Below are 14,464 nucleotides of genomic sequence, written 5' to 3'. Positions count from 1 at the left end.
GCTTCAATTAAAATACGTAAGTCATAAAGATTATTAAAAAAAAGGAATAGAGAAACGTAATTATACGTGAAAAATATAACAGAAATTTAGTAATGTGTTTTTATGATTATCGTTATTGTTACCATGGTCTCAAACATTTTTTAAGCCTACTAAAAAAAAAAAAAAAAAAACGCGAAAGAAATTATGAACACAGAGAGAAATGCGTTTAAAACGAGGGATTCTTCGAAGCTCGATTAATTTAATGCCACCGTTTAATTAACAGAATCTTGTTAACCATAAAAATTTTACAGCTTGAAATACGATTTCCCAGAAAATTCGAACGCTACTACCTACACTTTTCGGATATTATTACACACGTATAATTCTGCACAAAATTCGAGCCAAATTGGTGACCTGAATTTCAGGTATTCTCTCTCGTAAATACCCTCCGTACGTAACTATAGCATCATAAACCTAATTCCAGAGGAATCCCCCTAATTTGTCAAAGTGATATTTCTTCAACGGATCTGCAGGCGCATTAATCTCTTCGCATTTTAAATATATGTGTATAACCAGTAATAATACCAAATTATATGCTACACCCCATATTTTTGTACATTTTTTACTTTCATTTCTTTTTATTTTTACGTTAATATTATTAATTTATTTTTACATTAATTACTTTCGTTATTTTTCACTATCTTAAGCTAACTCCTAATACCGTATTTTTTTTACATTTTTTTCTTTCATTTTTTTTATTTTTACATTAATTACTTTCGTTATTTTTCACTATCTTAAGCTAATTCCTACTGCCGTACTTTGCTAATGCTTGCAAAACGATTAGACGTGGGTCATTATTTATTACGTGAAATATTTATGCAATTCAACAAGATAAGCAATGACACGAGATTATGATGAATCTGTTAACCTAATTCTTCGATCTTTTCGTACGATGAACACAGATAACGCTTGTACTTCTCACAAGTTTCGCTAAACATCCCTCCTCTTCATTTACCTATATTAATGTCTTCCAGACAATGAGAGGGCAGCTCGATCAAATTTAAAGCGGCTCAATGAATCTCACAATAAAATCCTTATCCGCGGCTGAGAATTGTCATGGCTGAATTAATTATCTGTCCCGGTGGCCGCGTTCGCGTCCGCCAGCAGCGAATTAATTACGCGGGTTAACGAGACTTTTTAAAAGCGAACACCCACCCCTTTTGCCGTTCTTCCTCATACCACTTACAATACAACGTGTCTAACGACCTCTTGGCTTATCAACGCGTTCGTTGCCTCCGTGCTCTTGGCTAATTGAATTAACGTATTACCATCGTTCGAACAATCTAACAAATAGAAAATCACGTTCTGTTCATCAGTATTTCTCGCTAACTTGCCTATTTCTCTTCGTTCTTTTTTCTTTAGTTTCTTCCTCTTCTTTTTCGATATTTTCATTTTATTATTTTAATCAATTTCAGTCTCGTCAGCCTAGAAATGGATTTGGCTTACGATTCCTTTCGTTCTTGCTTTCACATAAACTATCGCTCCTTAACTGATCGATTGCCTATTTGCTTTTTTGCTGCTTTCTTTATCGATATCTACCTATTTGCTGTTTTCCTTGCACAAATATAAATTTCTTATCGATTGTCTTCCTATTCGATAAAACGAATCGCTTTTCAGTTTTTAAATTAACAGAATCGAATAAGAACATTACTCCAAACGTTTCTATGTTATCCAAATACGAATTAAATTTTAAACGTAAAGAAAATGAAAAGATTCAATGATAAGGTAATTAGAATAAAACGCTACGAACTCCTTCGATTTATCGCATCCGTGATAACATTGGCGTATAGAAGTCGCGTGATTTACGGAGACGAAAACCGATCAATCGTAGGTGAGATCCGTGTCATACCGATGGAAACGGTAATTTGTATGTCGGCTAATATTTTCTTTCCCGCGTCATCGGGCTAAATTCATGAGCTGACAAATAGAATTCTCACGTGTACGACATTGCACGAGCGTGTTCCATTAGCGCGTCGACGATTGATATGTATATTTGTCGGGTCGACTTTTGATTGCGATCTGTTAACAGATCTGTCTGTATTGGGTTTTTGTTAGTTATCATCGGTTTTTGTTAGTTATGCCGATTATTTGATGTTCATGTGGTCAATCATTCAGATCGCCTGTCTGTTGCGTATACAGAATCTACTCGGTGTCAGATTGCGCATTTAACGGTAAGATCAATTTTTTCCAATCTCTCTTATTTTCCTATTAATAGAAATTATTTTTTTCATTTGATCGCATGACATACACAGTACAATAGAAGCAACAGATACCTCTTACCAAAAGCGTGTACCAAAACTTGCTATCCTCCTTTTTTTTAATTGTCACGACTGGCAATTAAAAAAGAATGCTAAAATACATATTCAAGCTTTATTCTCCATCAGAATTCTCAATCAACTTCATCGCACACTCTGCCGTCAATGCACTTTCCACCTCTCCGTCGAAAAAAAAAAAAAGGAAAAAGAAAATAAAAATAGAGGGAAAAAAAGAAGATACAACGAACGAACCCCAAGAACCAAGCGTGCAACTCCAATTACGAGCATCGTCCCTTTGATTCCACGCGTCAGCGGTGACAGACAAATTACTGTCCGCGCGTGGAAAAGCACGCATGCGACCTCTATATACCTCCCTCGGCACTATACACGCGAGAGCATGGGAATCGACTAACTCTAGCTGTGGATACCGTGCGCTGCGAAATAACTGGAAAAGAAGGAGCGTCCCCGTGAGATCGACGCTGCTCGTTATGTAACTATCGTTAGAAATTGAGTTGCAGTGAACTGTGAACTGACCTTATTTCGCGAGCATCAGGAGCAACCGTGGCGTCGTTTTCGTCCTCGTTTCGCGTCGATCGCCAATCGCCCCTTCTACGTGCATTACGTGTGTGTCACACGACCGCCTCTCTTCCGCATGCATGCGTATATACACGCGCACCCGTATACCGATCACGATGAAACCATGGCTAACCCTCGAATTGCGAATTCGTCTCTCTTTCTCTTTCGCTCTGTCTGTGTTTTCACGTTAAAACGAGTACGTGCGGAGGTACGTTTGGTGAATTTTATTGTACCGTAGCACAAGTGGATTGAAATTCACGATAGCGAAACTCGAAATAAGTTCGACTTTGAAGATGAGCTTGGAATTTCCCTGTGGGCGAGCCGCAGGTCAGGGGCGCACGAAATTTGTCAGGTAAATATGGAGAGGATCGGGAGTTTAATAATTTATTAAAATTGGGTAAGTTGGTGAAATAGACGTTGGTCGGGTAGAATTTATTGTTATTATTTCTTTTAATAAATAAATTTGTTTTCCAGGTTAATGTAGAAAGTTGTAGTTTTCAGAACGACGCTTGAAAACTGAAATATTGTACGACATCTAAAATGCGTGCTTCCTTAAACTTAAAATATATCTCCTAAGATTTAATCTAACCCAATTGCTTACTCATCCTGTGAATATTTCGTGTAAATTCAAAACTGTTCGCCTTAAATAAATTTTAAAGATTAATCATCGATCTATTCAACATCGTGAAATTTTGAAAATAGAAACGATGAGAAATTTTTAATATAATACATAATAATAGGTAATCACAAGGTAGTCGGTTTTCCAATATTTTTAAATGGTTATTACACGCTTTTAACTGTGGAAAGTATAATACCACGCTACAGGTAACAAACGTATTAAAAAGGAAACTGTATGAGATGGCGGAGACAGTGAACTTTCATCATCAAAATCGCCGGAAATTTGAAATCGGTTGAAGGATGAAACACGCCCCCCCCCTTTCTATCCTAACAGGGCAGCCAGCCTAGCACCTGAATTCACCCTTTGATTCCAGACAGGGAAAAGGTGAAGTCGGCTGGGAACGACAGGCAACTCGACTGACGAGAGCAAAGGAACAACTTTTTCAATTATATTCCCTCGGATCGATAGAGCGATTCATTCCCGAGAATGATTCCCGGATTATCGAAGGATTATCCGTTCTTCCACGCCCACCTTATGCTTCCGCTTTCTTTCCGTGCGTTTTAATGAAATGTTTACCATCGATCCGACTGTCGTTCCTTCAAATCCACTGATAGTAGTATAATTTCCAACAAATCAAGTCGCTATAATAGTCTCGCAATATTTTGAAAAGTTTGGGATTTTCTACAATTTGCTCGTACGAATAAAATATTCTCTTTAAATTACTTGTAAATCTCTTGGGTTTTTAATAGATCTTTGTATAAATAGATCCTACGTGTATGGTATAAACAAGAGACAATGTGTCAGGTGGGAAAATAAAAGCGTTTTAAAGCTAGATAATAAATTCATGCAGTTGTGCAAATAAGCCAACAGAATAATTAAGGTAGTGGCCAACGATTTTCAAAATATTCAAGAGAATGGGAACGTCTATTTAATAATCCCAGAATCAAATAAAGGAACAGTCTCGGCAATGTTGAATTAGTTGGCGGTGTACTGAATATAAAAATTGTCGCCTTTTAAGAGATGAATAAGTCTTAGACATTACGTTTTCCCAGAATATCCTGTAAATTAATAAATGTAATATGTAAATAATTTTCACTGGTACTGAAAGAAGGTATTACGATCTACAATCTCAGTTTTCATTCAAATCATTACAGATACTTATTTCAATACTTTTAAATCGATGCATTTGATGTGTAAGAAATTTTTCTACGCTGGTCGCTAAGTAGGCAAAAAGAAATCTCGTTATTTTTCTTAAATGAAATTTCGTACGCAATGAAGTATATAGTTTCCTCGGAAGAAACAGCGAGAAAGCTTTAGAAAATATCTAAACGAAAATCGAACTTTTTATTTGCACAAAATGTTTCCTTCGAGATTACCAATTAATTTGATTCGAAGACACCAAAATTCCATACGAGAAATTCGTAAGGTCGTAACGTCGCCGGTGTCGAATTCACAGTTTGCCAAGTAAACTTCGCCGATGAATCCAACTAATCGATGTCGAAAAATTCTTCCTATTCTTTCCTCCTTTCGCGACCCATCGTTTCGAGTGCCAGCTACATAAATGTGATTTAATTTGCAGGCATCCTGTCGGGACAACGATAGACCGGTCCCCTTTCTAATTTATTAAATGGAAAGGTACACGTAGGTGTACGCGTACACAAAGGTATACGCTGTGACGCTTAACCGCGCGTTAATACCTCAGAGGGATAAATCTGGAGCACGAAACGGGGGAAAAAATATCGTATAAATATAAGTTGCCGGAGAGATAATACTTTTCTTTTTTCTGCTCTTTTTTTTCTTTTTCCTAGTTATTTATGTATAGTAAATTAGTGAAAGTGCCTCGAGGATTTCTGTATATCACGTTGCAATGTCTAATATGTTAAAAATGCAAATATATGTTGGTGCGATATTAAAATATTTCGTGAAATAAACTCGAAAAAGTTTGGATGGTCTATTTTCAAAACAGGTTCCGTTTATAAAGGTTTGAAATTGTTAGAGGTGCATCCATTTCATTTGCAAGACAGTCGAGTAATTTTACGCGAGGAGTCCTGGTCTTTTTGTGAATGCGCTTTGTGAGATAATTATAGTAAAAGGATTTTAATCCTGAAGAATACTTTCTACGGTACGGTGTTCTGTATAACTATTTTCCTTCGAAGTTCACGTAGTTAACCGCAGCGATAACTCTAGGAAGTCGTGCAGAAATCAAAATATCGGCATTCGACGGGGGGGAGGAAAGATGTCGATGGCCAAGAGGTGATTCGTTTCCTCTTACAGCACGGTGTCTTCAATGAAACGCTTCGATTCCTTGTTCACGGTTCCGTGAAAAGAAATGAGAGCAAAAATTCGTTCGCAATTATTAATAGCCAACGATTCGGTAGCGGTCGTGGCAACAACAACAAATACGTCGAGCACGTTCACTGTAATGAGGGCGATATTTAAAGCCGCGGGTCGAAAAACCGATCAATCTGCTTTTCTTTTTTTCTCCATCTCTGTTTTTTTATTCGTTAAATCATTCATAATTATGTTTATACGAATAGCCTTTTACTGTGGCATTTGCAAATAATTTTTATTGTTTAAATCGTTTCTAGATCTAATAAATGTCAGGTTAGACGATCTAAAATAAACGAACAAGCAAAAAACAAATATACACGTGAAAAGAATACCAATCGAAAAAATTAATGGATCTACAAATATATAGAGTGTCAATAATGATTTACATAAAAATATACAAAATTCATTTGAGAAATCACATTACGGAAATTTCAAAGAACGATGTCGGTCTAGCCAGGAAAATCCTGAACCGTCTCGGAGACCAGGGAGAAACACAGACTGAAAATGAGGGTAACGACGAAAGAGACAGAGATAAAGGGAAAAAAGAGAGGCGTGGGTGTGGAAGAGGGTAGTTTGGATGCAGTAGCAAACAGGCAGATTGGATTCCCGACTCGATTTACCGGAATGCAGAAATAACAGCTGGCGAAGTCTCCTCGAGGCCGATCCGGCTTTGCAATCTTCTCCTCTTTTCTTCCTTCCGCTTTTCAGACACGCGAGAGAAAGGGACACGGGGTGGACGGAAGAAGAGGAGAAAGAAGAATGCAGACGCCGGATTCAAGGGACAGTTCAGTAAGGGTAACTCGAGAATGTTTTATATACAGAGTATTCTACTAAAGTGTCGAAATTTTCAGGGCTTTCCATGAATTTTATAAAAGATCCTGTTTTACAAAAATTGAATTATATTCGGGAACATCCAATTCTTTTAAATTAGACTTTCTTTATCTCCGTCTTTGTACAAAATGTGTCTTTCAAATGGAACTGCAGCACTTTTGTAAATGTGCTTTTTTTTATCGGTTACGATATTATAGGATAAATAACGACGTAATACTTTTACAAATACAAATTGCATTCGTTTTCCTATACATGTATGATTATTTTTATTTGACTCTCATATCCGATATATTTATAGAAAAAAAGACACAATATCGAAAGAAACTCTTGTTCCATCTATTTCAACAGATCTGCGAGATACGTTGTAATACGAGTTAAGAACTACAGATAAGTAGAATGTGAACGTAATGCATAGAAAACTAGCGAGATCATTGGACAGTAGATAATCCAGACAATGGTCAAACCCTCTTGTAAGTAGACACAGCAAGAAATAGACAGACATTTACTACCACGATTCTCTGAAGTAGAAACAACGCCCTACGGTCAGACATTTACCGCAGCTCACTTAAGTAGAAACAACGCGCAATGGTCAGGCATACGTCGCGACTCTCTTAAGTGGAAACGGCGAGCAATAATCAGACAATTCATTACGCTTTACTACGTAGAAACAACCAGCAATGATCAGACGCGTCACTACAATCGTATTGAATAACCTGCAATCTTTCTGCTTAAGTTTTCACAATTAACTTTCTTAATTCTTCCAAAGTCTAAATAAATATTTAGACTAAAAAACAGACAACTAAAAAACCGTTATTTTTACATTAATAATATTAACATAATAGAGCAAACAATTTCCTGTATAATATTTTTACTTGTACACAATTCACAATGTGTGCTGCTAACATCTAATATAGCAAAACTGTACCATGAACTATATATATCTAAGAAACAATACGATCAATCTCTAACTCTGCTTCCCTTCTTTCCTGCGAAATCCCCTTTATTCCACCTTCGAAAAGATAAACCGTAATTCCGGCACAACAAAGACCTTGACCGCGAGGGCTTCGGATTCAGGGATTTGTCGAGTCGGACCGAATGCAAAAACGCAATTTCGTCAGGCTACCGCATCACTAGCGGAGGGAGCCAGTGTTTCGCGCAGATAACGAGCAGGCGTTAATTTCTCTAATCGGTTAGCCGGCTTTCGTCGTCCCTTTTTTCCACCATTTCGTCGATGCAATTTTCGTGTAACGGCGCCGGCTAAGCTACTCTCTTTCCCTGGATTCTTACCACTACGGACCTGTGCTACTCTTTGATCTCACGTTTCTTACGCCCCTTCACAACTACCGCGCGGAATAGTTAATCAGCGGAGGAGCCAGGAGAAAGGTGGGCTGTAACTCGTGAAAGTTTTATTGCAAAGTGCTTGCCAGCTAGCTTTTAAGTGTTTTCAGTGCGTGTTATAGGTCAGTTTTAAGTATGTGGCTTTTCGCGTAAGCGTCTAGGTCGGACTCTAGTGGAGGATAGTTTATGCCGTAGATTCTCTCTTAGATATTTAAAAATAGACAAGTTAAAAATAGCATCTGTTGGAAATTATTCCTTCGAGCAATTATTTTTATAGCTGATTTTTTGAATTTGTAAAATCTGTGCACAGGCATTCGTTATTATGATCGAGCAATCAAATACTTGACCATATTTTCAAGAAAAGTACTAAGAATATGTAATAAAAAGCTTAGATGCGAAATTTAGAGACGTCAACGTCGAAACCATCAACTAACAAGTTGGAAGATAAATCGATTTATCCTTCCAGTAACTGAGCCACAAAATCTACAATAAACACGACTATCAGGAGACAGAAAGAGGCAAAAATACGGTCTTAACTGCGCACTCTACATTTCGCCATGGTAAGAAAGAACCGCCGGAGCCGCTCCCATTTGAGGTTAATGCCTATCGTGGAATGGAAGGATTTTCTTTGAATCGACCTCATAAGCTCCCGAAGATCCTAAATTTATTGCCAGTAAAACCTGATACGTATCGTCTGTACGTCTCAAAGTCGCAACTATGGTGACGGGCATCTTATTAACGGATAAAGATAAACGTCACTATAATCCCCTAGTCACGGCCAAATATTTTACGCCGGCTATATAATATTTCGTTCCAATTCGTATCTACTTATTTTATAAATTACGTCCACAACTTTCGACTGAGCTAACTATTATCATCGTTTACTTCATCAGAAATTATCTGTGAAATGCTGTAACATATCAGAAATGTTATTCCTGACCTACTCAACCTCTGCCAACTAAATTGATTAAATTTTTAAAAGGGTCAGCAACAATATACCTACAACCTCGAAGCAACTAAGAATAATATTATCACCTCTTTAAATCGTGATATAATCATGTCAGCACTTAATAATACTAAAACAGAAATTCTCGTCTCTCAATTTCCCTAGGTGTCAAAATCGAGCCGATATCTCCCCCGCTTCTCGCACGATCGATTCTCGCGTGACCGTTCAAGCTCGCCCTTTACACTCCCGCCAGTGAACAACGAGGCAGAGAGAGAAAGAGAGAGAGAGAGAGAGAGAGAGAGAGAGAGAGAGAGAGAACATAGTGTTTCTCGAGGCTGATCATTATTGGCCGGAAACACGGGCCACGTTGTCGAAGCGCTTCCTCGCCATCGGTCGGCAATATTTTCACCTCTCCCCCAACCGGATGAAGGCAACCGCCGCTCGCTACTAAACGAACCATTGCGCTAGTAACGTTTACTGCGCGGCTCCGCGCGCTTCCTATCGAAGATCCGGACTTCCGTCGTTAAACGGTATTTAATTCGCCGGTGTATAGACCAAGGGAGAATATCTACGTTCGCTGCTAGATCTAGCAGCTTCCTTTTCTGCTCGGTGAAAATTAAGGCAGCTTTGCACAGCTACGGATTACAGTATTTTACAGCTATATGATTTTCAATGAAAATTGTCACAGTGAAAAAGTTCTTTCACATTGGAAACTTTACTGAGAAAATAATGTCGTATACGTTGCTGGTAAATATTTTTACCTTTAAAAACCCAATATCAGTGGCACGGACAAAGAATAAACCAAATGAGACACATTCTCGCTTGCAAATGGGAAAAAGAACTAGGTTTTCACCGATTAATGGTTTGATCAACTTTGACTAAAACATCCTGTTAAAAATAGAGAGGTTTTATCGAATGATTCACAGGCAGTAGAATTTTATTGAAATATTATGTTAAAAAAGAGAGTCGTCGTTTGGCGACAGAGGACCGGTGAATACATTTCGCAGCGGGTAGGAAAATGAGATGGAATGGCACGGTTAGAAAAGCAGGGAACACCGTGAAAAATTCTCGATCCCTACCTCGTTTTGCGTTAACAGTACCCATGCGAGTGATATAGAGCAGCAGGTGAAATGCTAGATGAATTTTAATTTCAGCTCTATAATCTGACAATTAATAAAGATAATTTTAATAATAATACATACTTGGTAACAGGTCTGGCTAAACATGTTTTTATAATTTTGAGACACTCTGTACAAATCCTAACATCCGAAAGTGAGGATGAAATATACTCATTAAATATTGAAACTAAAAGACTAACATATCATATAAAATCTTTTTTCTATTAAATTTTCCATTCTCTCTGACATCGAGTAGTGCCAACAATACACGCCAGTCTCAAGGAATCATTTTCATTAAATCGAAATTCAACGGAGAGGAGAAACTCTCGTGTTTCCGTCCGCAGCCAGATTATATATTGCAAGTTAGGCAAATCGAAGTCCAGGTGAATTTCGACCGAGCATCTCGTCTCCCTAACCAAATCTGCAACTTGATAATGAGTTATTGTAGCGTAAACTGCGGATTAACGGGCAGAAGGATTTTCCGGGCGGAGTGGCGATAAATTCACGGAGGCCGGCGTAAATAAGAGCTAGCTACCGACCGATCGTCGAACCCACTCATACATAATAGATAAATTAACTGTATTTTGATTCCCGCGCAGACGACCCTTTGATCGCGGCCATTTTCGCGTTACCGCGAACCGCACTGGCGAATTTCTCAGCATGGCTATGCATCGATTCACCACAAACCAAATTCGAGTCCTCTGAATTTCCAAAAATTCACGATATAGCTAACGGTGAATTTCAATGGAATCGAACGACAGAACCTGATGGAAAGTGCTAAACTTTTGATGCTTTTTAGTTTGGTGATGTCAAGGTTAGGTAACATGATCGATTCACAATAGTTATAAAATAAAATAAAATGGATAAAACATATCTCGGTTTTTATCGAATATTGTTGCATTCACGACACCTAACCTCAATTTCCAAACCGATATCCTATATTGTGAATCATTATCAGTTTTCGTTTTAAATCCCATTCCCTGGCATCCAAATAACCCATTAACTTAATTTTTAAGGCAAACAGAAAATAAAATAAGAATGACGAGACATGGACGCTTTTTAAAATTCACGAGACTTCCCGTAAGCTTATTAGTTGATCGAATATTCCAGGTTATATTTTGTTTACTTACTGGCGAAGTAAGCCAGCATCGCTGTCAGCGCAACAGCGAGGAGGATCAGTGCGATCGAGAAACACTTCCAGGAGCATCTGTGCTGGCACCGTTTGTCGATGTGAAAACGTGACGGCGAATACGGTGAATAATGCGGCACCGCTGCAGCGCGAAGTGGAAATCCTGGCATTACCATGGCTTGACCTTGGGCGCCCACCGTGCCTGTACCACCATTCCCAGCGGCTGCACCCAAACCACCACCCAGAGAACCGACTGTCACCTGCTGCTGCGGCGGCGGAAGCCTGTAATAGAGACAGCGAAGAATCAGCATTATTACTTCGCAAATTGGCATTGTATTTCTAAGCTTATTTGCGTAGGTTATAATTTTTAGTTTATATCAAATTTTTGCTTGAGTTCCATTTCTTTAATTGTATTAGTATAGATATGAATCTGTATAAACATTGGCAGTCTAGTAATTAAATACTAGATTCAGTGTACATTATATAACCAACGTTCACATAAACGATTTAATCTTTTAATAGTCTTAACAACACATGGGAGAATATATACCGTGTCAACCCTTTTCACTATACTCTTCTCCATCATCACAATCTGAATAATTCTCACCTCCTACCAACCTAACCTATTATCATAGCTACTGTTAGATCACTGTGAACGCCGATATCCAACACTCATAACGTCAATTTCCAAGTTACGCAATCCATCTGGTTGGTCATCCAGATTGACAAACAACTTCCATTAATTCAACATCAAACACACGACAGAGAAACAAACGAAGAACATATTGTATCCATCGAATTCATCACGTCATCGAAGAAAGAAGATGGACGTCCAATGAAAGAAAAAGGGGGCGTGACCAAGTGCGCTTTAGTGGTCACGTGACAAGACAGCGCGTAAAAATCGCCCCTATTAACCTAGACGCGGTTGTATGGCACGTCGAGCACGCTTTTGGCGAGGCCACCTCCTCGGGGTGACATGTTAAAGCCGAGTCACGTCGAACCTACATCAAGGATTTTATTTTCATCACAGACGATATTTATCTTCATCCCCGTATCGAGAGCTAGCTCTCCATCGCTGGGTGAAAAGGGCAACGTCGAAACAGGGATTTAATACGGTTTCACGAACAAGTACAGGGCGATCCAAAGACGGTTCTCCGAATAAATATACATATATTCTATGATTTGAAACGATAGGTAAACTATAACGAAAGAAGACAGGTTAATAATCATTTTAATTTTGAGTTACATCAATGTATATTGTCAATTTTATAGGTTAGTTTAGCTTAAATTAGAAGGGCTTCTAGTAGTCTTTTATTTATTGAACTATATTGATGTGGATCTCTTTTCTCAATTTGATCATTCCGAAATGCTCTCTACTGAACCATACACTTTATTTAACCCTCAAAACTCATGGACGACTCACCCAATATTTAACTTTTTTAGCGCGGAAAATTCCGTAGAAGAATAATGTCAGTGTCGTAGTCAGATGAAATCGGTCTAAGCGGCTGCACGAACTTAACAATACCACCCCGAAGCGCTAATATTGAATTTTCTGCTTAAGATTCAGCAGAGCTTCCGACGATGGGCAGGTGTTGTAGCAACGGGAGGGAATTACACTGCTTGAAAACAGCGCGAATTGGGACATAGCCTGCTGGCCGCATCTTCGACTGTAGAAGATGGTGAAAGAACATTTGGACCTAGGACAAACGGTTAATTTTCATGGAAGGAGAGACAAGATAAATCATATCGAAAATTTTTGATACTTGAGTTTAATTCCTATTCTTTCATCGTCAGGGGAATTAGGGGAAGATTAAAGAAACTGCTATTTTCTTTAATTCCAGACTTGAGCTTATTTTTCTATTCTTCCTTCGCTTTTCTTTGTTTGGATTTAAGTGCTGTACAATACAAAGAGCTTACATACTGAAATAAAAGATCTAAAGATGTTTCTAAAACATTTGCTCGTTATAAAACAAGCTCGAGGAACTTCTCACAAGCGCTGCGAAAGAATACTGGCAAAAAATGTATGAAACGAAATGTCAAAGGAATTTTCTGCGACAAAATCACCGGGTCACTCTCGGCCACTACATCATCACTTTTTTTATATCGACCTCGCCGGGACCGGGAAATTCTCGTGTTTGCCTGGCGAGGGATCATTAAGATGTCTCACCTTGCTCGCGTAACGTATCAGTTATTTAACAACGCTCGACAAACGCCATAAATAATCGCGCGCTCAGCTCTTGCCGCTTCGCGATCCTATAAACGTCTGCTCATATTTCCTCCGGCCAGGAAGCAATCAGGCACGACGCAAAGAGAGGACCAGAATAGAAAAAAGAAGAACACAAGCAACGTGAATGTAAGAGAGTGAAACGTAGAAAGGAGAAAACAAAGAGAGAGAGAGAAAGAGAGAGAAGAGAAAAAAAAGAAAATATCGCTGGCAGAGGTCCCGATGTCGGTGCTTTACCGACCGGGCGACAGAAGAAACGAGGGAAGGAATAGTTGCGAGCAATAAATATTGCTTTTTCTTTTGGGGATCATTAAGTTGAGAACAGACGGCGGCAGAAAATTAATTTACTAAAAGTATCGGCGGACTCGTCGCGGCCGGCAAAAACCGGTCGGCGAAAGAACTTTAATGGCGAAATAATGGGGGTCTTAAAACTTGGACGATGGCCAGTGACATCTTATTCGATCTCTGAATCGTCGTCTCGCCCAATAATTCACCCTACGCATCTCTAGGATCGTTGTTTATGCTCGTCACCGCGAGTCGTCCGTAATTTATTGCAAAAAGCATGTTGCTTAAAGAACTCGAATATGACATTCTATTCCCGAGATGTGTGATTCTTTTTCGATAAACGAATATTTTTATCGTACAGGTTAAAGATCTCCCTGTTATTCGAATCGGACTTATAAGTATTTCATTTCGTGATAAAGATATTTTACAGGAGAGTTTAGCCGTGTTACACGGTATCGTATCTCTGGATTTAATTAAATCTATTATAATACTAATGGAAGATTCCTGTACGCAGTGTGCACATCCCCGTATGATAATGACAAGGAGAAGTTTGACGAAACAAGTGAATTTTGCTGTATAACTAAGTTTCAGTGTGGTTATAGTCTCAATAACGTAGATCATAAATCTTTCTCTTGCCTATACAGTACTACTGTACATACTGTGTATATAGAAGGGTATATAATTATTGGAATCTCTGTAATATCCATATAACGAGACAATGGGTTAACAGGTTTTACAATATTTCACAAGATCCAACGCTCTCTCTCTCTCTC

The 14,464-nt window shown here is 38.5% G+C and overlaps 1 protein-coding gene across 8 annotated transcripts in view; it reads right to left on the bottom strand.

Moving 5' to 3' along the window:
- The window catches only part of LOC126915260 (teneurin-a), a 695,244-nt gene that overhangs the window by 35,710 nt on the left and 645,070 nt on the right, over positions 1–14,464 (bottom strand). For all 8 annotated transcript variants that reach the window (XM_050719759.1, XM_050719762.1, XM_050719761.1 and 5 more), the window contains one exon: positions 11,184–11,464. In XM_050719759.1, the coding sequence (XP_050575716.1) occupies positions 11,184–11,464 (281 nt within the window). The remainder of the gene's footprint in view (positions 1–11,183; positions 11,465–14,464) is intronic.

The sequence above is a fragment of the Bombus affinis genome, chromosome 4 (assembly GCF_024516045.1).
Source record: "Bombus affinis isolate iyBomAffi1 chromosome 4, iyBomAffi1.2, whole genome shotgun sequence".
Lineage (NCBI taxonomy): Eukaryota > Metazoa > Arthropoda > Insecta > Hymenoptera > Apidae > Bombus > Bombus affinis.
This window is presented reverse-complemented; position numbering and strand designations above follow the sequence as displayed.